Source organism: Balaenoptera borealis (assembly GCF_965194805.1).
Source record: "Balaenoptera borealis genome assembly, chromosome: 3".
Classification (NCBI taxonomy): domain Eukaryota; kingdom Metazoa; phylum Chordata; class Mammalia; order Artiodactyla; family Balaenopteridae; genus Balaenoptera; species Balaenoptera borealis.
In genome coordinates this window covers 54,460,349-54,487,116 of record NC_138866.1, presented here as the reverse complement: position 1 = coordinate 54,487,116, position 26,768 = coordinate 54,460,349, and the positions used below count along the sequence as shown (strand labels likewise).

The following is a 26,768-nucleotide window of genomic DNA, read 5'->3' as shown; positions in this document are numbered from 1 at the left end:
AAGTTTGCTGAAGTTGAGAAGATACTCTATGACATTCATAGTTGAATTTGCTTCCAGGAATATTACCAATACTAAGGGTACTTTTGGGAACAGATGATTGTGGTATAGACAATTGTTTCTTTTTCTCTGTCACTTCAGTCTGCTGGGATTTATCTACCATTGGTTGGCTGGGTCGGCTTCTCTTTCGAATTTCTTGCCTCCCTGCTGAGATACGGTGATCAGATTCATAACTTTCTTCCATTTCTAAGACTGGTAGAATTCAAACTTATCAATCTTCAGTAATTAATCATCAAGAATGACAAATTTACCAGATAGTTAAGCCTTTGCCTTCCTCATTAAGTGTTGTTCTGTTGAGCTACCTCAGAAAAATTAATTCATAAATTATTGCATTCTGTACTACACTCTTGTTGGATCCCACCTCACTTATTAAGCATCTTTCCTGTTTAGTCTCTGGTATGACTAAATATAACTTCTAGAAATTTCCCTACGGGTCTATGACATCACTGCCAATTGTCCCTACAAGGTTCCGTCAATGGTATACCCAGAACTTTTTAACCTGGTAAACACTCATGGATGCTGGCTACAAGTGAGAGATCTACAGTTTGAAACAGCAAGTTGAAAAAAGCGTTTGTCTAGCAGAGGAATATGAAGTAAACTCCAGTAATGCTGCTTTCTTGTAGTTGGAGTTGATGCTTTTGAACTTTCAATTCTGTCCATTTCATCCTACTGTCAAAGACCGTTATAATGCTGAATTCAGAATTCTGCAGCCTATTTTCAATTGTTGGAGAAAACAACTGGTAACGTATGTGTGGCAGTGTTCTATCAATATATGTTTATATAATATGATGGAAAGTTAATATTGTTTGAAAAACTTGAGTTCTGAGGTCCATACCCATGTAAGTTCCTTTCTTATGTCCTTAGTATTCAGTAACCACAAGAGCCTACTATCAATGTGTGTATATATATATGGCATGTTTGCGTTCTCAAACAACTTGAGATATTTTAATTTTCAACTATTTCAGAAAATAGTTCCACCCAAAGTTTGTCAAATAAAAGAATATCGAGTGTAAATATATGTCAAGTGAAATAAAATGCATTTTTTGATGCAGTCACTATATACTCTGTGAATAACCACATGGGAATGAATTCCCCAGTGAAGATGAAAACTTTTAATTGAAGGTTTGAAAAAGAGGAATCCCAGTTAAGCAGACTGCAAATGGAATTATAATAGATTTAAAATCTAAAAAAAAATCTTTAACATACATCACACAAAAATTTTACTAGAGAGATGGAGATTGGTCAAAAGATGTGCAAAAACATATTCCTTTAGTCTAAGGACAGTTAAAGAGAAAATAGCCTTTAAAAAATGTAGTCACAAGAGACAATATAATAAACATACCTAAACAATTATTATGACTTCATTAACCTAGGAATATTTTTAAATTTCTTTATACTTTATTGTCCCCATGAAATATAAAAGTGTCATTGAATAATTCCCTTTGTTTGACATGCATTAGTCATAATTGTAGTTAGGTAATCTTAGCCAAATAAATAAGCACTTTACACATTCGTTGACCCAGCCCCTAAAGCATCCTCTATCTCTATGCAGGGATAGGTGAATATTTGTTGGGTGTAATTGGAGGAATGTGATTAGAAACCATACTGCTTGTCCTACATCTCCACTTGCTCTCCTTTCATTTTTGTCTATTCTGCTCCACTATGTTTTATCTTTCTAAGATTTAATAAAGTGAAGTAAAACAATAGTCATTTTACAAAAGTATTGGCATAAGTTTTCATCAGGCCTGCTGTAGTTTGAAACCTAGGTTGTTTATCAACCACTTTGTGGTCTGGTGTTCCTCTCAATTGTATCTGTCAAACATTGTATGTGTACTTTGCAATCAAGTTTCTGATGTTATGTGGTATCTTCAAAGTCTATTATGTGGTATCTTCAAAGTCTATTTTGGGCCAACTCATAAGAAGAAATAAATGTCAAACCAACATTGTCATAATTGGGTTAATATAACATTGCATGTACTGCATTAATTTTGATGCTTTAACTTAAATAAGATTTTGCCAACTTTTCCATAGACATAAACTCATTTTCCAATTCTTGCTATTTTTGTTTTCCCCTCCAAGAAATAAGAACTTGATCTTTCTTAATTACACACCAAACTATCAAAGTAAATAGCCTATTGCTACTAGCTTATTCACAGAGGCAAATTAGCATTCCTAAATAATCAATCAATTAAAAATTTACTTGATATCCCAAATAGAATTATGAGAGACCTCATAGAGTAATTTCTCATCATATTTTTTAAGATCCAGAAATGCTCCTTTTTTCCCACTAATCTAACCAACAATTACATTATTCAATCTATCTGATCAATTTTGGGTTAGGTGTTTTAACCTTTGTTTAGGAAATCTCACATGATTCAGCTCTCTCCCCTTTACTTTGTTCACATCTGTTGTGGGATCAATTCTGTATCCCCAAAAGATATGTTGAAGTCCTAACCTGCAGTACCTCTGAATGTAACCTTATTTGGAAACAGGGTCTTTGCAAATGTAATCAGGGTAAGATAGTATCCTAAAAAGAGGAAACTTTGGACACAAAAAGACACATAGGGAAGATGGCCATATGAAGATGGAGTCTGAGATTAGAGTTATGCTGCCACAAAGCAATGAACACCTAGGGCTACCAGAAGCTGAAAGAGACAATGAAGGATCCTCATTTAGAGGCTTTGGAGGGAGTATAACCTTGCTAATGCCTTGATCTGGAGGTTTTAAGCCTCTAGAACTAGAATACATTTCTGTTGTTTTAACCTAGTTTGTGGTACTTTCTTATGGCAGCCCGAGGAAAACAATACAACATTTCAGAGCCCCATGTTTTTTACTCCCACCTGACATGCTGTAGTTCTGACTCTCTCAATCTCTAGGACTAATTTCTTTATTTCTGACTCAGGTTTGGCATTTAGTTTCATACAATGTTTGACCTATTTCTACAATCATAAAACCAGAGGGATTTGCTGAAAGGCCTCTCTCTGATAACTTGCATTTAATTTTACCAAAAACAAATTTGCTGACTGGTACTTAATTTCATTTATAATTATAATGACTTTGAAAGCTATGATTTAGAGATAGCAGAGATATTTCAAATCAACGTAGACTAAATATCTAAACTGTGACCTATATTGTTTTGCTCTAAACTGACTAGATCAAATAAGATGAAGTCTGAAAAATGTCCATTGGCTATGACAACTACAAGGTCATTGGTAATTTGAGAAAGAACAATTTCAGTGGAAGGGTGGGAAATAGAAGTGATAAAACACTAAAATTTCTGTGAATTATAAAGTTTAAAAATTGCAGTTAAAAAAAGAAAAAATAAGTGTAAAATATCACATAGACAAAGAGCTATACTTAATACACTAAAAGATTTTAGAAAATCAATATAAAAATAACACAATAGAAAAAATTTTAAGAACATGGATAGAAAACTTATAGAGGAAAAATAACTGACCAATAAATATATAAAAGAGATCCACTTTACTTCAAAATTAAAATTAAAATAATATCAATGTAAAATTAGCAAAGATTATTTTAAAGGTAATCTCCCCTCCCTTAAAAAAAAATAAGAGTATTATTAAATGGATGGTCTCCTACATTACTGACAGGAGTTTAACTTGATACAATCTTTATTCTGGAGAATTTGAAAGTAAATATCAAAAGTTCCTGAAACATGCATACCATGTGCCAACAATTCTGCTTCCAAGAAATTTAATTTTTAGAAATATTTATTCCCTCAAGAAATATTTACTGAACACCTATCTATTCCAGGGACAATTCCTACATGTTAGGGAAACAATAGAATACAAAAAGACATTGTTTCCTGTCTTTATGACTCTCACAGTCTAGTGGGAGAAACTAAATAAATAAGTAAAAAATTTGTGAAAATAATATTAATTAGTGAATAGGGAATATACTTTACCTAGAGTAATAGGGCCAGAAGGGGTTTATAGTAGATAGCATCTAATTGAGAAAGTATCCAAAGGAGTAACAGTAGGAAGAAATGCCATGTTTTAGGAACTATAAGAAATCTGCTGTAGCAAGAGGAAAGGCAAAGCAAACAAAGTAAATCATTTATGAGATGTGCTTGAAGAAATAGATAGCAGCCTGATGGTGCACTGATTTAAAGACTCTATGAAGTATTGTTATTTTGGACATAACCATTGTAAATACTTATGCACCTAATATCAGAGCACCTAAATATAAAAAGCAAATATTAAGAGATTTGAAGGGATGAGTAGACAACAATACAATAATAGTAGGGAACTTAATTATATCACTTTCATTAGTGGGTAGATAATCAGATAGAAAATTAATAAGAAAACATTGGAATTAAATTACACTTTTGAACAGATAGACCTAACAGACATATATAAACATTCCTTCCAACAGCAGCAAAATAAACATTCTCCTCAAGCATACTTGGAACATTCTCCAAGAGAGATCATATGTTATCTAACAAAACTAGTCTTTAAAAATTTATGAAAATTAAAATGATATCAAGCATCTTTTCTAACCACAATGGTATGAAATTAGAAATCAAGTACAAGAAGATAACAGCAAAATTCACAAATATATGGAAGTTAAATATCATACTACTGAACAACCTATGGGTCAAAGAAGAAATCAAAAGGGAGATTAAGAATATCTTGAGACAAATAAAAATGGAAATACAACATACCAAAATTATGGGATGCAACAAAAGCAATTCCAAGGGGGAAATATATAGCAATAAACACCTATATCAAAAAAGGAAGATCTCAAACAACCTAACTTTACACCTCAACAACTAGTAACAGAATAATAAATACGAAGATAGCAGAAGAAAGAAAATAAGGAAGATCAGAGCAGAAATAAAGACTAGAAAGACAATAGAAAAAATTAATGAAACTAAGAGAAGATTTTTTTAAAAGATAAACAAAAGTGACAAACTTCTAGCTAGGCTGAGAAAAAAGAGAAGATTCAAATAAAATCTGAAATAAAAGGGGAGACATTACAACTTATACATAGAAATACTAAGGATCATAAGAGACTACTATAAATAATTTTACACCAACAAATTGGATAACTCAGAAGAAATGACTAGATTACTAGAAAAATAAAACCTACCAGGACTGAATCATGAAGAAACAGAAAATCTGAACAGATAAGGAGATTGAATCGGTAATTAAAAACCTCCAAACAGAGAAAAGCCCAGAACTAGATGGCTTCACTGGTGAATTCTGTCAAACATTTAAAAGGGAATTAATATCAATTCTCTCAAAGTCTTCCCAAAAATTTAAGACAGGAGAACAATTCCAAGTTTATTTTTATGAGGCCAGTATAACCCTATCACCAAAGCTTGTCAAGGCCCCTATAGGAAATGAAAATTACAGGCCAATATCCCTGATGAACATACAAGCAAAAATTCTTAACAAAATATTAGCAAACTGAATTCAACAGCACGTGAAAAGGATAATACACCATGATCAAATGGCATTCATCTCTGGAATGCAAGGATGGTTCAACACATGCAAATCAAGAAACGTGATACAGCACACTAACAAAATGAAGGATAAAGATGCAGAAAAACATTTAAAGACAACAACAGAAAAATTTAACAAAACATATTTCCATGATAAAAGCACTCAACAAATTAGGTATAGATGAAAAATACCTCAATATTATAAAGGCCATATATGAAGCTAATAATATATTCAACAGTAAAAAGCTAAAGTTGTTCTAATATCAGGAAAAAGACAAGGATGCTCACTGTCACCACTTCTATTCAACATAGTACTGGAAGTACTAGTCAAAGCAATTAAACAAGAAAAAGAAATAAACAGCATTCAAATTGGAAAAGAGGAAATAAAACTGTCTCTGTCTCTGCAGATGACATATTTTATATATAAAACCCTAAAGCTGCCACCAAAAAAACCCTGTTAAAACTAATTTAAAAATTCAGGAAAGTTTCAGAATGAAGAAAAATCAACATACAGAAATCAGTTGCATTCTTATATGATAACTATTAGAAAGTGAAATTAAGAAGATAATCCCTTTTTATAATTGCATCAACAATAATATACTTAGGAATAAATTTAACCAAAGAGGTGAAAGATCTGTACACTGAAAACTATAAGGAGTTGATGAAAGAAATTTAAGAAGGCACAAATAAATGGAAAGACATTCCATGTTCACAGACTAGAAGAATTAATATTGTTAAAATGTTTATACCACACAAGGCCATCTATAGCTTCAATGCAATCCTTATAAAAATTCCAATGGCATTTTTCATGGAAATATAAAAAACAATCCTAAAATTCATTTGGAACCACAAAAGACCCGAAATAGCCAAAGCACTCTTAAGAAAGAACAGAGGTGGAGGTGTCAAACATCATGATTTCAATCTATACTAAAAAGCCATAGTAATCAAACACTGTGGGATTGACATAAAAAAAGATAAATAGATTAATGGAGCAGAAGAGAGAGCCCAGAAATAAGCCTAAAGATATATGATCAGTTAATTTTTGACAAGGCACCAAGAATACACAGTGGGGAAAGGGTAGTCTCTTTAATAAGTGGTGTTGGAAAAACTAAATATTCACATGCAAAAAAAAAAAAATTGGACCCCTATCTTCCAAAATTACACTCACAAAAATTAACTCAAAATAGATTAAAGATGAACATAAGACCTGAAACCATGAAACTCCTAGAAGAAAACATGGAGATCAAGATCCTTGACTTTGGTTTGGCAATGAGTTTTTTGGATTTGACACCAAAAGCAAAAGCAAAAAATGCAAAAATAAACAGGTGGAGCCACATCAAATTAAAAAGCTTCTACACAGCAAAAGAAGCCATCAATAAAGTGAAAAGGTGACCTATGGAATGGGAAAAAATGTATGCAAACAGTTTATTGAATCAGGGATTAATATTAAAATTATGTAAAGAACACATATAACTTAGTAGCAAAAAAACAAAAAACAAACAAACAAAAATAACCCAATTAAATGAGAGCAAAGGACCTGAATAACATTTTTCCGGACAGGACATACACATGGTCAACAGGTAAGCAGTATCTTTTGGATCCATCTCCTAGAGTAATGGAAATGAAAACAAAAATAAACAAATGGGGCCTAATTAAACTTAAAAGCTTTTGCACAGCAAAGGAAACCATAAACAAAGTGAAGAGACAACTTACAGAATGGGAGAAAATATTTGCAAATGATAAGACCAACAAGGGATTAATCTCCAAAATATATAAACAGCTCATGCAGCTCAATATCAAGAAAATAAGCAACCCAATCAAAAAATGGGCAGAAGCTCTAAATAGACATTTCTCCAAAGAAGACATAGAGATGGCCAAAAGGCACATGAGAAGATGCCCAGTGTCACTAATTATAGAGAAATGCAAATCAAAACTACAATGAGGTATCACCTCACACCCCAGTCAGAATGGCCATCATCAAAAAGTCTACAAATAATAAATGCTGGAGAGGGTGTGGAGAAAAAGGAACCCTCCTACACTGTTGGTGGGAATGTAAATTGATATAGCCACTATGGAGAACAGTATAGAGGTTCCTTAAAAAACTAAAAATAGAGCTACCATATGATCTTACAATCTCGCACCTAGGCATATATCCAGAGAAAACCATAATTCAAAAAGATACATGCACTTCAGTGTTTACAATAGCCAAAACATGGAGGCAACCTAAATGTCCATCAACAGATGGATAGATAAAGAAGATGTAGTGTGTATATGTGTGTATATATATGTGTGTGTATATATATATATATATATATATATATATATATATATATATATATATATATATATATATATTCCATTATATATATATACAATGGAATATTACTCATCCATAAAAAAATGAAATAATGCCATTTGTAGCAACATGGATGGACTAGACATTATCATACTAAGTGAAGTAAGTCATACAGAGAAAGACAAATACCATATGATATCACTTACATGTGGAATCTAAAAAAAAAAATTATACAAGTGAACTTAGAATACAGAAATATACCCACAGACATAGAAAACAAACTTATGGTTACCAAAGGGGAAAGGGAGAGGGATAAATGTGGGATTAACGTATACACACTACTATATATAACATAGACAACCAACAAGGACCTACTGTACAATACAGGGAACTATACTCAATATTTTGTAATAACCCATAAGGGAAAAGAAGCTGAAAAAGAATATAAATATATATATGTATATATATATATATATATATATATGTATAACTGAATCACTTTGTCATACACCTGTAACTAATACAACATTGTAAATCAACTACACTTCAATTTTTTAAAAAACAACTTATCATCAGCGAAATGCAAATAAAAAGCACAGTGAGACGTTACCTTATACCTGTTAGGATGTCTATTCTCAAAAAGACAAGAGATAGCAAATGCTGGAGAGGACATGGAGAAAAGGGAACTCTTTCACACTGTTGGTGGGACTGTAAACTGATACAGCCATTATGAAAATAATATTGAGGTTCCTCAAGAAATTAAAAATAGAATTACCATATGATCCAGTAATCTCACTTCTGGATATATCCAAAGGAAATGAAATTACTACCTTGAAGAGATATCTACATTCCCATGTTCATTTCAGCATTATTCACAATAGCCAAGATATGTTAAAAGTTTTTCAACTGTGTTCAGCAACCTATGCACAGATTCATAGAAGAGTAAGAGTTTGATTGATGCAAGTTTTTTGGGTTTGCTAGGGTAGTGGAGCAAAGAGTGAAAAGGATCAAAGTGGTTAACTACAACCTAAGGCCAGATATGATAGGAAGTTAAGACAGGTATAAACTGAGGTGTAAGGAAAAAATAAAAGGGACTAGGGATTGAAGCTCAATGAACAAGCGTAGTGGGAGCAAAGGAATGAGAAAATGGAAAAGATAGGAACAGGTGGTGAGAGGGTGGGAAGCTATAATTTAAGATTAAAAAAGGCAAAGTAATGTTGGCTTACAAATAAAGCCAAGGATATGATTGGGGTAGAAATAAGGTGCAAGTCTCTAAATTTGAGGAATTCAAGGAATTTTGAGGTTAGACATTGAAATTTAACATTGAGTGACCCAAGTACAAGGAATGAGGACAATAACTCCAAGTCTGAAGCCAATGATTTCAGTGAATTTTCAGAAGTATTAAGGAAGTCGATCAAGCACAGGGACGAGAAGCAATAGATATTGCCACAGTCTGTTAGTAAGATCGTTAATAAGTGAATACATTTTGTATAACAGTTAAGGGAAGGATCGAAGCAGTCATGGCTCCTCCTCCCCATCCCAAGGTGCTTGTGATTTGAGGAAACAAGGGGCCTCCATTAAAGACGGTTACAAGGAAAGTTACATCATCAGTTAAAGCAAAGAAATGGATGTAGCAGGCTATCAAAATATTGACAACGTATGGAAGTTTTCATGGCGGGGGGTGGGTAGAGAAATGCACAAAGTAAAGGGATTGAACTGGATGGGATCAAAGAAATATTAAAAGAGGAGACAAGTCAAAAGTGTATGACCAAGATGGCCTTAATGTTCCCCTCAGCTAGACTAAATTTTATACAAGTTTCCTCCTGACTCTAAGTTTCTGACCTCCAATTTCTTAGAGTAGTTTCTTTAGAAAACTTTGAAAAAATTTCCCCTGCCTCTTTGAAATGTAAATCTTTTAAAGACTCTTGCCAGTTTTACAATTCAGTGCTGTCTTTCTCAAGGGCCTGGGAGCCATCCTTTTTTAATGTATTCCTCAAAGAAGATAGTGCCTCTTTTAGTTTCCATGGGAGGGTAGTAGTCTAGCTTTAGTGAGCAGTGGGTGCCTTGCTCCAAGTTGTAAAACTATCCCCTGTCATGAAGATTTAAGAATCATAGATGGCCTAAAATTCACCCAACCAATCTCTTAAAAATTATCCAGCCCGTTGTTTCAGTGGGGTTGAGTTCAGACAGCATTTTTGGTCTCTCACCTCTATTCCAATAGCCTTGAGTAAAGTCTTCCTTACCTGTTTAACTTTGTTTAGTACAATATTTTGCCTTGAAGAAGTAAAAGAATAGATTATACAGGGAAAGTTCAGTATGGATTGTGGCAAAACATATCAAGGATATGAAGCATTGTGAGATATTTTGGCCACAATGTTCTCAAAATATCTCAGATTAAAAAGTGTTCCATTGTAGGTGCAGACTGCAATGCCTTATTCTGGTAACCCTTGTTTAATCAGAAGCTGTTGAACTATTTTTGCCTCACTCATCTTTCTATTAAGTGTTTATGGTAAAAAGACATACTGTATATAGGTCAGGTTTGATCTTTTAAGACATTATTTTTGTCTTTATTATTTTACTAGAGGAAACACCTAGCAACTGTAAATATAAATGACTAGTGATTGGGGTAGAAGGATAGTGGTCTTTTCTGTGGAGGTTTTTGCAATCCTTTACTTTTATAACAAGATGCCAATCAAGATATATATTTATATAGCTATATATAAAAAATACATGATTAATTCAATAAAGAAATTTCCAGAATATATCAGTGAGTTAGTACACAGACTATTATACAGAGGTAATCAATGGTCATGCTGATTTTTCACAAACATTCAGAAATATTTATGTCTTCTGAATCTTCAAATTTTAAATTACATATAATTCTGATGTCTTTTGTTTGCCATTCTAGATCTTCTCTTCATTCTTTTACCCTACATTGTATCCCAGGAGCCTGGCCCAAATGGACTGCAACAATGGGTAACCTTGCTTTTTTAAATTTGGTTGCATTCAGCAAATGGAGTACACTTGGCAGGAGATCTGAAGGAGATAGAAGAGTGAGATTCCCCTAGCTCCTTCACTGAAGAGTTGCTTGGAGCTGACTGAGTCTCTCTGCCAAAGGTCACAGATCCTATAAGATCCTTTGCATATAGCTCTCTTCATATAGCTCTCTCCCACCCTCTCTTTCTTTCCCTCTGTCTCTCTGTCTCTGTCTCTCTTGCTCTCTCTCTCTCCCCCTCTCTCCCCCTCTCTCCCTCACTGTCTCTCTCTTCACTAAAATTTCCCCTGCCCCATTCATCTTAGGGATAGTAACGTTACTGCTTCATGATTTCCCTATCCTTCATGATTTCCCTTATACTCTGCCCAGACTTTTATAATTAGTCCCCTTATTAAACTCTACTGAAATTACCTAAATTTTGTATTTTCCTGTGAAGAATGATACATATATCTATAAATTTAGGGATCTGAGGATGTTATTATATCATAAAGTTTGAAATCATTATGCGGTATGTGGTTTAAATGTTTAAATTATAAATCCTGAATAATAAGAATGTATAGCTACCAAAACACTGCTTTCTCTAAATATTTCTGATAAATGGTAATTTGTTTTAGATCATACCCAAGTTTAGCTAAAGAAATAAAGGAGATGTGAAAGCAGTTAATGCCAATTCTTCTTAGTCCACTCACACAGGAAAATCGAATTAAGTATTGGTTATATTAACAATCAAGCTCTTAATAAATAGGCTACATTATGTGGGTCAGAGGGAGGGGTTTTAGTGACAAAAGTCATCTCCCTTATTCCCTTCCCTAGTCCTACTACAGCGATCCAGGAATTCTCCTTTGGGATGGATACAATTTAGCAATGGAGAGGAGAGTAGTAATTCCTTTGTGGCCATGATATAGTTGCTACTGGGCCACATGTTAATCTCTTTTACAAAAGATTTGAGTTGTGTGGAAAATGTAGGATGTACACCCAGTAGTCCCACCCTTGACCAAGCAGGGCTCAACTTGTTACACAGTAATTTCTTCACCAGAAATTGGTTCTGCTCCTTGGGCCAACCCCAAAAGTTACTACATCAGAATAAAAATGTAATAGAAATTTAATTATTTAATTTTAAAAATTAAAAATATATTTTTTTGTTTAGTGAAAAACTTTTTGCTAACACAGAAGACTATAACATTCTTGTAGCCAGCAATTACTGGTCAATATAAGGTCTTAGTATTCCTTTTTTTAATCTAAAGATTTACAATTCCTATCCAGGCTTAACATTTGCTCTCTTTCACTCTTCTCCTGAGACAATTAACTACAAACAGAACTTAAGGGAATTAAACCCAACATATATAAAAAATATGACAAAATGAAATATAATAAAACATTAAGTTACCTCTCCAGATCACCTCTAAATCTAAAATATCACCTCTCCAGATCTAGAGCATGTAAGAGTTAGTCAAATCCTATTAGTGAAAATTTTCATACCTGTGTGGGTAACTTATTGGGCTCCTCCTAACTTCACTCACTCCTTAGGAAAATGATATATGAGCCTGTTTAAATAATTAATTGTTCCATGTATAGCAGTTTGAATAAAAATTTCTATTTAGTCTATCACTACTTTTTAAAATGTTTATTTAACATTATATAGTTAAAATAGAGCATCATTTTCACAGAAATACAAAAAAGTACACATAAGTTCTACTTTGAAATATTCTAATTATACAGAGACAGAAATGCTCAAGCAGAAACTAGTAAAAATGCAAATTCAGCTATTTGAAAGGCTATTAAAAATTCTTTATTAGAAAAAGAAGACCAAAGTTTTTAAACATGCTAAGAAAAATATGCTTAGAAATATCCTCCAGGGACAAATTATGAACTTGCTGAGAAAGAACTTTAAAAGGATACAAGTATCCCTTCTATCCATTCTGACTTTAGATCTTGGATTACTGCAGATCATTTCCATAAATATACCCACCAGAAGTTTCTAGAAAAAGAGTGTGAACTAAATTCTACTTGTGAAATATCTGATGCCCTGTCCAAAATAAACCCATCTGCTTGTCTCTGTGCCCTACAAAACCTTCACTTGAAGAGAAAGTGATAGAGGCCCAGCTCAGACCAGAGTCTTTGCAAAAGAGTGGTAAGATCTGAGGTGTGGCTGACTTTTCTCCAAACTATATCTGACCCTCAGAACTCGAGTGCTCCTTGACTATTTTGCCCACAGGAAAAGCAACTCCCAAGTAACTTCCAGAACTTGCTTGCTTCAAATAGCCCAACGGTGTCAAGTAGGTCAAAAAAATCCCCACAGTGGCTGTCCCTGAAAGTATACAACCTAATAAACACATAACAAAAGTAGCATTAGAACAGCTGAGAAAAAGTACATCCTGAAAAAATGAAGACATTTGAAATAATCCTTTGTTTAAAGGGTTGAACTTATAAAGAACTAAAGTTCTAACTCAGCTGAAGAACATAACTCCTTGTGTTGGACATGCTCAGCTCTTGTTGAAAGGTCAAAGCTCTCTGTGGACAAAACAGAGGCTACTGTGTACACAAATGGAGCATAGCATATGACTCTGGAGATTCATTCTAAAAGTATGACTTGTCAGCTCTAGCATTACAAGGCATTAAAACCCACACACTGTTCTCTGATGATAACATTGTTTCTAACTACTTGGCATAAAGAGTCACACTGGAAACCACTGACAGCAATAAAAGGTAGGCTGAGGAAATGGGATCCCTCCTCCCCTGGATTTCGACAGGACATTATGCTACAGCACATTCAATGCATGACTAGATGGCTTCAACTAAGCATGAAGCCCACAGAGCACAAGAGAAAATTTGGATGATGCATTTAGAAAAACTGGAAAGCATCATCTCAACTCTAAATATGTTTTCTGCTTCAATCATGCAAACAAGCAGCTATACCACACCTTTCTGTTTTGTGTTCTATTTTTTTTAAAGAGCTATGTAAAACAATTATTTACAATGGTAGCTTTAAAGTGACTGCCAAGTCAATTAAGAGATATCAAACCAAAACAGGCTCAACCTGTACCAGAGATTTCAAGCAGGCATTAACTGAAATCAAGTATATTGATACAAACTGAATACTGATTTTGCACCAAAGCAAAGATAGAAATGTCTAAATTTCTAAAAATGGGATTGGATTCAGGTTAAGTCAGAAAATGTATACATACCTGTACGGTGGTTTAATTCTACATATTCATGTGCTTGTAAATACAAATGCCTTCCCTAACTCTGCTTCTGAAAGTTTCTTTAAAAAGAGGCAAAGATATTTCATAACAAAAAATTCAATCTAACAGGAAAATATCCTTCAGAGAAGAAAAACATTGATTTAATTTTACAATAAACTTATAAATGAGATTTTTGGTGGGTTTTCTTTTTTTTCAGAACAGACCTTGGTAGTAGAAAGAAGGAAGAAAACATGTAGGCCTTAGATATCTTTAAAAAGGGGGAAATAGGTGACACAAGGTAAAAGCAGATGGATGATACTGAAAATAAACTACTTCTTTCACAATTTTGTAAAGGTTTAATCTCATCAAAGAACATTATCCAAAAATACGCTAACACACTGAAGCCTCTAATAATCTGTGTTTTTATATATCATTAAAAATATTGAACCAAAATGTAAGTTTCTAACATATAACAGTAAAAAGAATAGACACTAGGGAAAAAATAATTTCCAGACCAATGACATTTTTGTCAGAGAGCAATTTCTCAGTTTAAACAAATATCCTCAACAATATTAAGTTGCATGATTAATAATACTGACAATTTTTCTGAATGGTCATGAAATAAATGTTTAACTTTTATATTTAACCAGATAGATATTAGTGACATCAGAACACCTGGTAGAACTTTAAAGAATGCCAACATATTTTATGATTGAAAAAAGAAGTTTCAAAGATATGGGGCTCTCTCGTGTGATATGATTTTGAGAATGCTTGGAGAGGCAGAGAGGACAAGACGGACCACAGTGAGAGTCAGTAGGTGACTAACCCTTTCCTCTTCCAACAAAGAATTGGTTTATCTATACACTAGTCACCATTTGCTTAAGTTCCCCCAGATTGCTTGTGGTTGTTTTTCTTTTTTTAATCTAAAGTGTTTGAAGAACTTTGAATGGTCCTGAAGAATAATATCTCTATTAATGACCTACCAGGTGCCAGGCACTGTGCTAAGTACTTCATATGCATTAGTTGTTTAATAATATTTATTGAGTGAGGTAAGAAGAAGAATGGCCTCCCAATGATATCTACATCCTAATATCCAGACCTGTGAATATGTTAGCTTACCTGGCAAAAGAGAATTAAGGTTGCAGATGGAATTAAGGTTTTTAATCATCTGACCTTGAGATGGAGAGTATCTTAGATTATTTGGGTGGGTCAAATATAATTACAAGGGTCCTTTTAAAGTGAAAAAGTGAGGCAGACAAGAAAGAGATCTGAAGATGCTATGCTGCTGACTTTCAAAGTGGAAGAAGGAGCTATCAGCCAAAGAATGTAGGTGGCCTCTAGAAACTAGAAAATGCAGGGAAATGGATTCTCTGCTAGAGCCTCCAGAAACAACACAACTCTGCTGACACCTTAATTTTAGCCTAGTAATACCCATTTCAGACTTCTGATCTTCAGGACTGTAAAAGAATAAAGTTGTATTGTGTAAGGCACTAAGTTTGTGGTACTTTGTTAGAGTATCAGTAAGAGACTAATATACTGAGTGTTCCATTATTTCATTTAACCCTCACAAAATTCTATGAATTGATTATTATTGCTGCTATTTTATGGATGGAGGAACTGAGTTTTAGTTTAGGTAACTTGCCCAAAGTTACCTAGCTAGTGGGTGCCTGAATCAAGATTCAAAACTATTCTGATTCCAAAGACTACTGATCGATGACTACACTATAATTCTTCTCTCATGGGTTGATATTACCATAAACTCAACATTTCAACTCCCCATCATGTATTTATTTCAAAAGAAAATTCCTTCACTAGGGTATTAGTCTACATCAAGACATGAAGCAGCTGATTCAGACTGTCACCCTTCCAACTCAGAATGAACTAGAAGATGGTATAAAACAGAAGAACAGTAACTAAAAGCAGGAGCAAGACTAGGAGTTTTGCACATGTAGTTGTGAGCAGTGAAGCAGGGAGGCATTCTGACAGCTGCTGATGACAAGCAGATTGGCTACTACAGCACATCAGACTCCATGAATGACAACAGAGCTTTCAGTAACAGTTCCTACTGCTACAGCCCACTGACACCATTTTTCAGTGTTGACATACTCAAATATTCTCATTTACAGTGACTCGTTGGGCAGAGAAAATTTGACATTTGGACTGACACAAGAGATCTCTCTCCTAAAGAACATTGAAGTATACTGTACTTTCACTATTAATTATTTAAAGTGTGATTTTTTTCTTCCTGATTTTTATTGGTTTTCATGGAAATATCCACTAACTAATACTTCATATTCAGGATAAATCCACTCAGATGTTCTCACTCCAAGCTTCCAGGTTTCACTCCTTCCCAATCAATTCCCTTTCATATAAGAGATTTGGCAATATTGCAACTTATGTTGTATTTCTGCAATTGGCACAATTTAATTTTATGCCTGATTTTCAGTGAGCTATAAGAAATAAAAGATTCTCATAAGAAGATCTCTGGTTCTCAGATAATGACTTTGGCTGAGAGTTTAAAGATCTGAGCTTGAATTTCTTCTGGGAGTATACCTGTGCATTCAAAGGAAGCCATCGCTTGCCACAAACTTGTAGTCATCATTACTGTCATATTGGTCAGGAGCTACCAATGCACTTGAATATTAGTCATTCAACACTATCAACAGCAGAAGAAAATTTAATTAATCCTGATACCACTGCACACCATGGATTACTAACATCCCATTACAAATTTGCACAGAACTCAGCACTGCAGTTAGGCTCAAGTACAACCAGGCTAATCATCAAATCTCATTTTTGAGGTTCTATTTCCTGATCCTACTCTTGGTACCAATTTTGTATTGGTCAGGAAACAGTCAGGAGACAGAAACCATACCAGTTATTGGAACAGAGAGAATCTAATCTAAAAAGTACTAACCAGTCGACCTTCAAGATGGCAGAGGAGTAAGAAGTGGAGATCACCTTCCTCCCCACAAATACATCAAAAAAAATCTACACATGGAACAGCTCCTACAGAACACCTACTGAACACTGGCAGAAGACCTCAGACTTCGAAAAAGGCAAGAAAATCCCCATGAACCTGGGTAGGGCAAAAGAAAAAAGAAAAAAAAGACAAAGCAATAAGGATGGGACCTGTGCCTCTGGAAGGGAGCTGTGAAGGAGAAAAAGTTTCCACACACTAGGAAGCCCTTTCACTGGCAAAGACAGGGGGTGGCGTGGGGGGAAGTTTCGGAGCCACAGAGGACAGCGCAGCAACAGGGGGGCAGAGGGCAAAGTGGAGAGATCCCCACACAGAGGATTGGTGCCAACCAGCAATCACCAGTCTGAGACACTTGTCTGCTTACCCACCGGGGCAGGTGGGGGCTAGGAGCTGAGGCTCTGGCTTCGGAGGTCAGACCCCAGGGAGAGGACTGGGGTTGGCTGCGTGAACACAGACTGAAGGGGGCTAGTGCACCACAGCTAGCCAGGAGGGAGTTCAGGAAAAAGTCTGGACCTGCTGAAGAGGCAAGAGACCATTGTTTCAGGGTGTGCAAGCAGAGGGGTTTCCTGCTCCGTGTGCCCACAGATGGCTGAGCACCGCCTAAGAGAGCTACAGAGACGGGCGCAAGCCGCAACTATCATCTCGGATCCCAGAGGCGGGCATGGACCGCTACCGCTGCTGCCGTTGCCACCAAGCATCCTGTGTGCAAGCACAGGTCACTACCAACACCCTCCTGGGAGCCTGTGCAGCACGCCACTGCCAGGGTCCTGTGATCCAGGGCCAACTTCCCTAGGAGAACACACGCATGCCTCAGGCTGTTGCAACTTCACACTGGCCTCTGCCACCACAGACATTCCCCACATCCCAATTATGACTATCATACCCTTCCCTCTCCCTGGCCTGAGAGAGCAAGAGAGCCCTAATCAGCAGTTGCTTTAACCCCCTCTTGTCTGGGCAGAGAAAAGATGCCTGAGGGTGGCCTAAATGCAGAGGTGGGGCAAAAACCAAAGCTGAACCCAAGAAGCTGTGCGAACAAAGAAGAGAAAGGGAAATCTCTCCATGCAGCCTCAGAAGCAGCAGATTAAATCCCCGTAGTTGGCTTGGTAAACACTGCATCTATGGAATGCTTGAATAGAAAATGAGTGTTCCCAAAATTCAGGTGGTGGACTTTAGGGGCAATGTGGACTTGGGGTTTCCTTTCTGCATTTGATTTGGCTTGGATTTTATGTTTATCTTAGTTTACTTTTTAGTGTCTGTTTTCATTTGAGGGTTTGCTTATTGCTTTGGTTGCTCTCTTCCTTTTTATTTTCTTTCGTTTTGTGACTCTGTGTGTGTTTCTTTGTGTGATTTCGTCTGTTGAGTTTTGCTTCTTTGCTTTTACCATTTGTCTTGGGGTTCTGTCTCTTCGATTTTTTTTTTTTTCTTACTTTACTTCCATGCCGAGTGGCTGGCAGGGTCTTGGTACTCCATCCGGGAGTTGGGCTGAGCCTCCAAGATGTAAGAGCCAAGTCCAGGACATTGGACGACCAGAGACCTACTGGCCCCATGTAATATTAATCAGCGAAAGCTCTCCCAAAGATCTCCATCTCAACACTAAGACCCAGCTCCACCCAACGGCCAGCAAGCTCCAGTGCAGGACATCCCAGGCCAAACAACTAGCAAGATAGGAGGACAACTCCACCCATTTGCAGACAGGCTGCCTAAACTCATACTAAGTTCACAGACACCCCAAAACACACCACCAGACGTGGCCCTGCCCGCCAGAGGGACAAGATCCTGCCCCATCCACCAGAACACAGGCAACATTCTCCCACACCAGGAAGCCTACACCAGCCACCAAACAAACCTCAACTGGGGACAGGCACCAGAAGTAAAAGGAACTAGGAACGAGCAGCATGTGAAAAGGAGACACCAAGCACAGAAGGTTAAACAAAATGAGAAGAGAAATACACAACAGATGAAGGTACAAGGTAAAAACCCACCAGACCAAACAAATGAGGAGGAAATAGGCAGTCTACCTGAAAAAGAATTCAGAGACATGATAGTAAAGATGATCCAAAATATTGGAAATAGAATGGGAAAAACAGAAGAAACATTAACAAGAACCTAGAAGAACTAAAGAGTAAACAAACACAGGTGAACAACAAAATAAATGAAATTAAAAATACTCTACAAGGAATTAATAGCAGAATAACTGAGGCAGAAGAACGGGTAAGTGACCTCGAAGACAGAATAGTGGAAATAATTGCCACAGAACACAATAATGACAAAAGAATGAAAAGAATTTAGGACGGTCTCAGAGACCTCTGGGACAACATTAAATGCACCAACATTTGAATTATAGGGATCCCAGAAGAAGAAGAGAAATACAAAGGGTCTTGAGAAAATATTTGAAGAGATTATAGTCAAAAACTTCGCTAACATGGGAAAGGAAATAGTCAATCAAGTACAGGAACCACAGAGAGTCCCATACAGGATAAATCCAAGGAGAAACACACCAAGACACATATTAATCAAACTATCAAAAATTAAATTCAAAGAAAAAATATTAAAAGCAGCAAGGGAAAAGCAAAAAAAAAAAAAAACATACAAGGGAATCCCCATAAGGTTAACAGCTGATCTATCGACAGAAACTCTGCAAGCCAGAAAGCAGGGGTAGGTCATATTTAAAGTTATGAAAGGGAAAAAACTACAACCAAGATTACTCTATGAAACAAGGATCTCATTCAGATTTGACGGACAAAATAAAACCTTCACAGACAAGCAAAAGCTAAGAGAATTCAGCACCACCAAACCAGCTTTACAACAAATGCTAAAGGAACTTCTCTAGGTAGGAAACACAAGAGAAGGAAAAGACCTACAATAACAAATGCAAACGATTAAGAAAATGATAATAGGAAAACACATATTGATAATTACCTTAAATGTAAATGGATTAAAGCTCCAACCAAAATACATAGACTGGCTGAATGGATACAAAAACAAGACCCATATGTATGCTGTCGACAAGAGACCCACTTCAGATGTAGGGACACATACAGACTGAAAGTGAGGGGATGGAAAAAGATATTCCATGCAAATGGAAATCAAAAGAAAGCTGGAGTCGCAATTCTCATATCAGACAAGATAGACTTTAAAATAAAGACTATTACAAGAGACAAAGAAGGACACTACATAATGATCAATGGATCAATCCAAAAAGAAGATATAACAATTGTAAATATTTATGCACCAATCATAGGAGTGCTTCAATACATAAGGCAAACGCTAACAGCCATAAAAGGGGAAATCGATGGTAACAAGAAAATAGTAGGGGACTTTAACACCCCACTTACACCAATGGACAGATCATCCAAAATGAAAATAAATAAGGAAACACAAGCTTTAAATGATACTAAAGAAGATGGACTTAATTGATATTTATAGAATATTCCATCCAAAAACAACAGAATACACTCTCTTCTCAAGTGCACATGGAACATTCTCCAAGATAGATCATATCTTGGGTCACAAATCAAGGCTCAGTAAATTTAAGAAAATTGAAATCACATCAAGTATCTTTTCTGACCACAATGCTATGAGACAAGATATGAATTACAGGAAAAAAAATTGTAAAAAAGTCATACACATGGAGGCTAAACAATACACTACTAGATAACCAAGAGATCACTGAAGAAATCAAAGAGGAAACAAAAAAACACTTAGAAACAAATGACAATGAAAACATGATGATCCAAAACCTATGGGATGCAGTAAAAGCAGTTCTGAGAGGGAAGTTTATAGCAATACAATCCTAACTCAAGAAACAAGAAAAATCTCAAATAAACCACCTAACCTTACACCTAAAGCAATTAGAGAAAGAAGAACAAAAAAACCCAAAGTTAGCAGAGGAAAGAAATCATAAAGATCAAATCAGAAATAAATGAAAAAGAAATGAAGGAAACTATAGCAAAGATCAATAAAACTAAAAGCTGGTTCTTTGAGAAGATAAACAAAATTGATAAACCATTAGGCAGACTCATCAAGAAAAAAAGGGAGAAGACTCAAATTAACAGAATTAGAAATAAAAAAGGAGAAGTAACAGCTGACACTGCAGAAATACAAAGGATCATTAGAGACTACTATAAGCAACTATATGCCAATAAAATGGACAACGTGGAAGAAATCGACAAATTCTTAGAAAAGTACAACATTCCAAGACTGAACCAGGAAGAAATAGAAAATATAAACACACCAATCTCAAGCACTGAAATTGAAATGGTGATTAAAAATCTTCCAACAAAGGCCCAGGACCAGACGGCTTCACAGGTGAATTGTATCAAACATTTAGAGAAGAGCTAACACCTACCCTTCTCAAACCCTTCCAAAACATAGCAGAGTGAGGAACAATCCACAACTCATTCTATGAAGCTACCAACACCCTGATACCAAAACCAGACAAAGATGTCACAAAGAAAAAAAACTACAGGCCAATACCACTGATGAACATAGATGCAAAAATCCTCAACAAACTATTAGCAAACAGAATCCAACAGCACATTAAAAGGATCATACACCATGATCAAGTGTGGTTTACCCCAGGAATGCAAGGATTCTTCAATATATGCAAATTAATCAATGTGATACACCATATTAACAAATTGAAGGAGAAAAACCATATGATCATCTCAATAGATGCAGAAAAAGCTTTTGACAAAATTCAACACCCATATATGATAAAAACTCTCCAGAAAGTAGGCATAGAGGGAACCTACCTCAACACAATAGAGGCCATATATGTCAAACCCACAGCCAACATCATTCTCAATAGCAAAAAACTGAAACCATTTCCTCTAAGATCAGGAAAGAGACAAGGGTGCCCACTCTCACCAATGTTATTCAACATAGTTTTGGAAGTTTTAACCACAGCAATCGGAGAAGAAATAAAATGAAACAATATTAGAAAAGAAGTAAGACTGTCACTGTTTGCAGATGACATGATATTATACATAGAGAATCCTAAAGATGCTACCAGAAAACTACTAGAGCTAATCAATGAATTTGGTAAAGTAGCAGGATACAAAATTAATGCACAGAAATCTCTTGCATTCCTATACACTAACAATGAAAAATCTGAAAGAGAAATTAAGGAAACACTCCCATTTACCACTGCAACAAAAAGAATAAAATACCTAGGAATAAATCTACCTAAGGAGACAAAAGACCTGTATGCAGAAAACTATAAGACACTGATGAAAGAAATCAAAGACGATAGAAACAGATGGAGAGATATACCATGTTCTTGGATTGGAAGAATCAACCTTGTGAAAATGACTATACTACTCAAAGCAATCTACAGCTACAATGCGATGCCTATTAAGCTACCAATGGCATTTTTCACAGAACTGGAACAAAAAATTTCACAATTTGTATGGAAACACAAAAGATCCTGAGTAGCCAGAGCAATCTTGAGGAAAAAAAAACGGAGCTGGAGGAATCAGGCTCCCTTACTTCAGACTATACTACAAAGCTACAGTAATCAAGACATTATGGTACTGGCACAAAAGCAGAAATATAGATCAACGGACCAGTATAGAAAGCCCCAGAGAAAAACTCATGCCCATAGGGTCACCTTATCTTTGACAAAGGAGGCAAGAATATACAATGGAGAAAAGACAGTCTGTTCAAAAAGTGGTGCTGGGAAAACTGAACAGCTACATGTAAAAGAATAAAATTAGAACACTTCCTGGCACCATACACAAAAATAAACTCAAAATGGATTAAAGACCTAAATGTAAGGCCAGACACCATAAAACTCTTCGAAGAAAGCATAGGCAGAACACTCCATGACATAAATCACAGCAAGATCCTATTTGACCCACCTCCTAGAGAAATGGAAATAAAAACAAAAATAAACAAATGGGACCTAATGAAACTCAAAAGCTTTTGCACAGCAAAGGAAACCATAAACAAGACGCAAAGACAACCCTCAGAATGGGAGAAAATATTTGCAAATGAAGCAACTGACAAAGGATTAATCTCCAAAATATACAAGCAGCTGATGCAGCTCAATATCACAAAAACAAACAACCCAATCCAATAATGGGCAGAAGACCTAAATAGACATTTCTCCAAAGATATACAGATTGCCAACAAACACATGAAAGGATGCTCAACATCACTAATCATTAGAGAAATGCAAATCAAAACTACAATGAGGTATCACCTCACACTGGTCAGAATGGCCATCATCAAAAATCTGCCAGCAATAAATGCTGGAGAGGGTGTGGAGAAAAGAGAACCCTCTTGCACTGCCGGTGGGAATGTAAATTGATACAGCCACTATGGAGAACAGTATGGAGGTTCCTAAAAAACTAAAAATAGAACTACCATATGACCCAGAAATCCCACTACTGGGCATATACCCTGAGAAAACCATAATTCAAAAAGAGTCATGTACCAAAATGTTCATTGCAGCTCTATTTACAATAGCCAGGACATGGAAGCAACCTAAGTATCCATCAACAGATGAATGGATAAAGAAGATGTGGCACATATATACAATGGAATATAACACAGCCATAAAAAGAAACAAAACTGAGTTATTTGTAGTGAGGTGGATGGACCTAGAGTCTATCATACAGAGTGAAGTAAGTCAGAAAGAGAAAAACAAATACCATATGCTAACACATATATATGGGATTTGAAAAAAAAATTGGTTATGAAGAACCTAGGGGCAGGACGGGAATAAAGACAAAGATCTACCAGAGAATGGACTTGAGGACACTGGGAGGGGGAAGGGTAAGCTGGGACAAAGTGAGAGAGTGGCATGGACATATATACACTACTAAATGTAAAATCAATAGCTAGTGGGAAGCAGCCACATAGCACAGAGAGATCAGTCTAGTGCTTTGTGACTACCTAGAGGGGTGGGATAGGGAGAGTGGGAGGGAGGGAGACGCAAGAGGGAAGAGATATGGGGATATATGTATATGTATAGCTGATTCACTTTGTTATAAAGCAGTAACTAACACACCATTGTAAAGCAATTTTACTCCAATAAAGATGCTAAAAAAAAAAAAACACACACAGTGAGTATCACCTCACGCCTGTCAGAATGGCCATCATCAAAAAATCTGCAAACAATAAATGCTGGAGATGGTGTAGAGAAAAGGGAACCCTCCTGCACTGTTGGTGGGAATGTAAATTGATATAGCCATTATGGAGAACAGTATGGGGAGTCCTTAGAAAACTAAAAATTGAACTACCATATGACCCAGCAATCCCACCACTGGGCATATACCCTGAGAAAACCATAATTCAAAATGAGTCTTGTACCACAATGTTCATTGCAGCTCTATTTACAATAGCCAGGACATGGAAGCAACCTAAATGTCCATTGACAGATGAATGGGTAAGGAAGATGTGACACATATATACAATGGAATATAACTCAGCCATAAAAAGAAATGAAATTGGGACTTCCCTGGTAGCACAGTGGTTAAGAATCTGCCTGCAAGTTCAGGGGACATGGCTTCAAGCCCTGGTCTGGGAAAATCCCACATGTCGTGAAGCAACTGAGCCCGTGCGCCGCAACTACTGAGCCTGTGCTCTAGAGCCTGCAAGCCACAACTACTGAGCCTGAGTGCTACAACTACTGAAGCCTGCGTTCCTAGAGCCCATGCTCCACAACAAGAGAAGCCACTGCAATGAGAAGCCCACGCACTGCAACGAAGAGTAGCCCGCGCTCCCTGCAACTAGAGAAAGCCTACCTGCAGCAACAAAGACCCAACGCAGACAAAAATAAAATAAATTTATTAAAAAAAAAAAAGAAAGAAATTGAGTTGTTTGTAGTGAGATGGGTGGACCTAGAGTCTGTCATACAGAATGAAGTAAGTCAGAAAGAGAAAAACAAATACTGTATGCTAACACACATATATGGAATCTAAAAAAAATTGGTTCTGATGAGCCTAGCGGCAGGACAGCAATAACGATGCAGTCGTAGAAAATGGACTTGAGGCGGTGGGGGAATGAGAAGCTGGGACAAATTGAGAGAGTAGCATGGACATATGTACACTACCAAATGTAGAATAGATAGCAAGTGGGAAGCAGCTGCATAGCACAGGGAGATCAGCTCGGTGCTTTGTGACCACCTAGAGGGGTGGGATAGGGAGGGTGGCAGTGAGACATAAGAGCGAGGAGATATGGGGATATATGTATATGTATAGCTGACTCACTTTGTTATACAGCAGAAACTAACACACCATTGTAAGGCAATTATACTCCAATAAAGATGTAAAAATAAATAAATAAATAAAAATAAATAAAAAGTATTAACCATGTATTGAAAAGGCAATAAGGGAATACCAAGGAATCATGGAAACAGCACAAGGACCACTCTTAACAGCTAGGGGGACAAAGGGAAAAGGTTATAATGACTGAAAGCTAGATGCTTGGAGGAGGGACCCATGGACCTGATACTCAAATCTATGAGGAGAGGTTACTGCTCAACTGCTGCTGGACATCTCTGAGTGGTCATGATACGGCTGGTTCTCCAAGAAAACTGCAATCTGGTATCAACTGCAGTTACAGGAAGGAATTGCTACTGCTGACATGAAGAAGCTTTGCTGGGGAGATACTGACAGGAGCAGGCAACAGACAGGGAGCAGTGAGTCTCCCCACTCCCGCTTCAACCTTGCAAGCTCCTGATAATGCCCCCTACTGGCAGATTCTAACACAGAGGCAGCTAGGCTGAAAAGCAGAAAGGCAGTTTGCACTACCCCAGCTCCACCTGAGAGGCAGCTGCTAAATAACCAGCTCATGTTATAATGTTCATCCATTCATTCATTCATTTATAAAACATTTTTGAAATACCAACTATATTACCGGCACTTGTAAGCACTGAACAAAAGAATAAAGTCCCTGCTTTCATGGAGCTGACATTTTGGTAGGGGAGATAGATAATAAACAAGTAGACAAATATTTAATATTTTAGGTGGTAAAAGTGTTTCAAAGAAAATAACTCAGATTGAGGGCATGGAGAGAAACAGGGCCAGAGGCAGTATAGATAGAAGCAATATAGAAAAAACATGGAGAGTGAAGCCAGACTGCAAGGGTCTGAATCCTAGCTCTGCTTCTTATCAACTCTACAATCTTAGGCAAGTTACTTCAACTCTCTGTTTCTCAGTTGCTATGTGTGTCAAATGGAGATAATGATGACAATAAAAATATTGACCTCATGGGATTGCTGTAAAGATTGAAGAAGTGGGTATCTACAAAGTGATTAGAACATAGTAAGTGTCGTATTGTTAAAGTGTGGTATGGTTTAATGGCAAAGGCTACAAAGAGCCAGGGGGTGGGAGGTTAAGGTGAAAGAAGAGACAAAAGGTGTGGAAGCAGCCATAAGGAACAAAGAAGACCCTTGCCACATCTCCAGGCCAGTGGTATAAATGATATAAAAGAGAAAACAGCCACCGCTTGAGAGGTCTATGAGGGAATCTGTCTTCAAGTGGGAGCCAAGTTTAAGTTAGATTAAAATTATGGAAGCCACATTCAGAAAAGAGGCTGAAAATGCTGTGCTGCAGATGGTAATGGGAGCAATTTAGGGAAAGAGGACACAGAGGTATGAAAGAGGTATTCAACACTTGCTACCTCACTTTTACCAAAAGTAACAACTTCATGATTATAATGATAATAGTTCCCTCGTTGTAAGACCACCAAAACACTTATGAACAATAATGTATATATTTCTATAACACTTTCCAGTTTATAAAATGTTTTCATCTCCACTCACTTATTTGCTACTCATAAGA

The 26,768-nt window shown here is 36.3% G+C and overlaps 1 protein-coding gene across 1 annotated transcript in view; it reads right to left on the bottom strand.

Moving 5' to 3' along the window:
* FSCB (fibrous sheath CABYR binding protein) overlaps positions 1-26,768 on the bottom strand; it is a 358,126-nt gene that overhangs the window by 13,330 nt on the left and 318,028 nt on the right. Inside the window, 1 exon segment of the mRNA XM_082383832.1 lies at positions 1-24,144. Within this exon segment, the coding sequence (XP_082239958.1) occupies positions 1-241 (241 nt within the window). The 5' untranslated portion in view covers positions 242-24,144.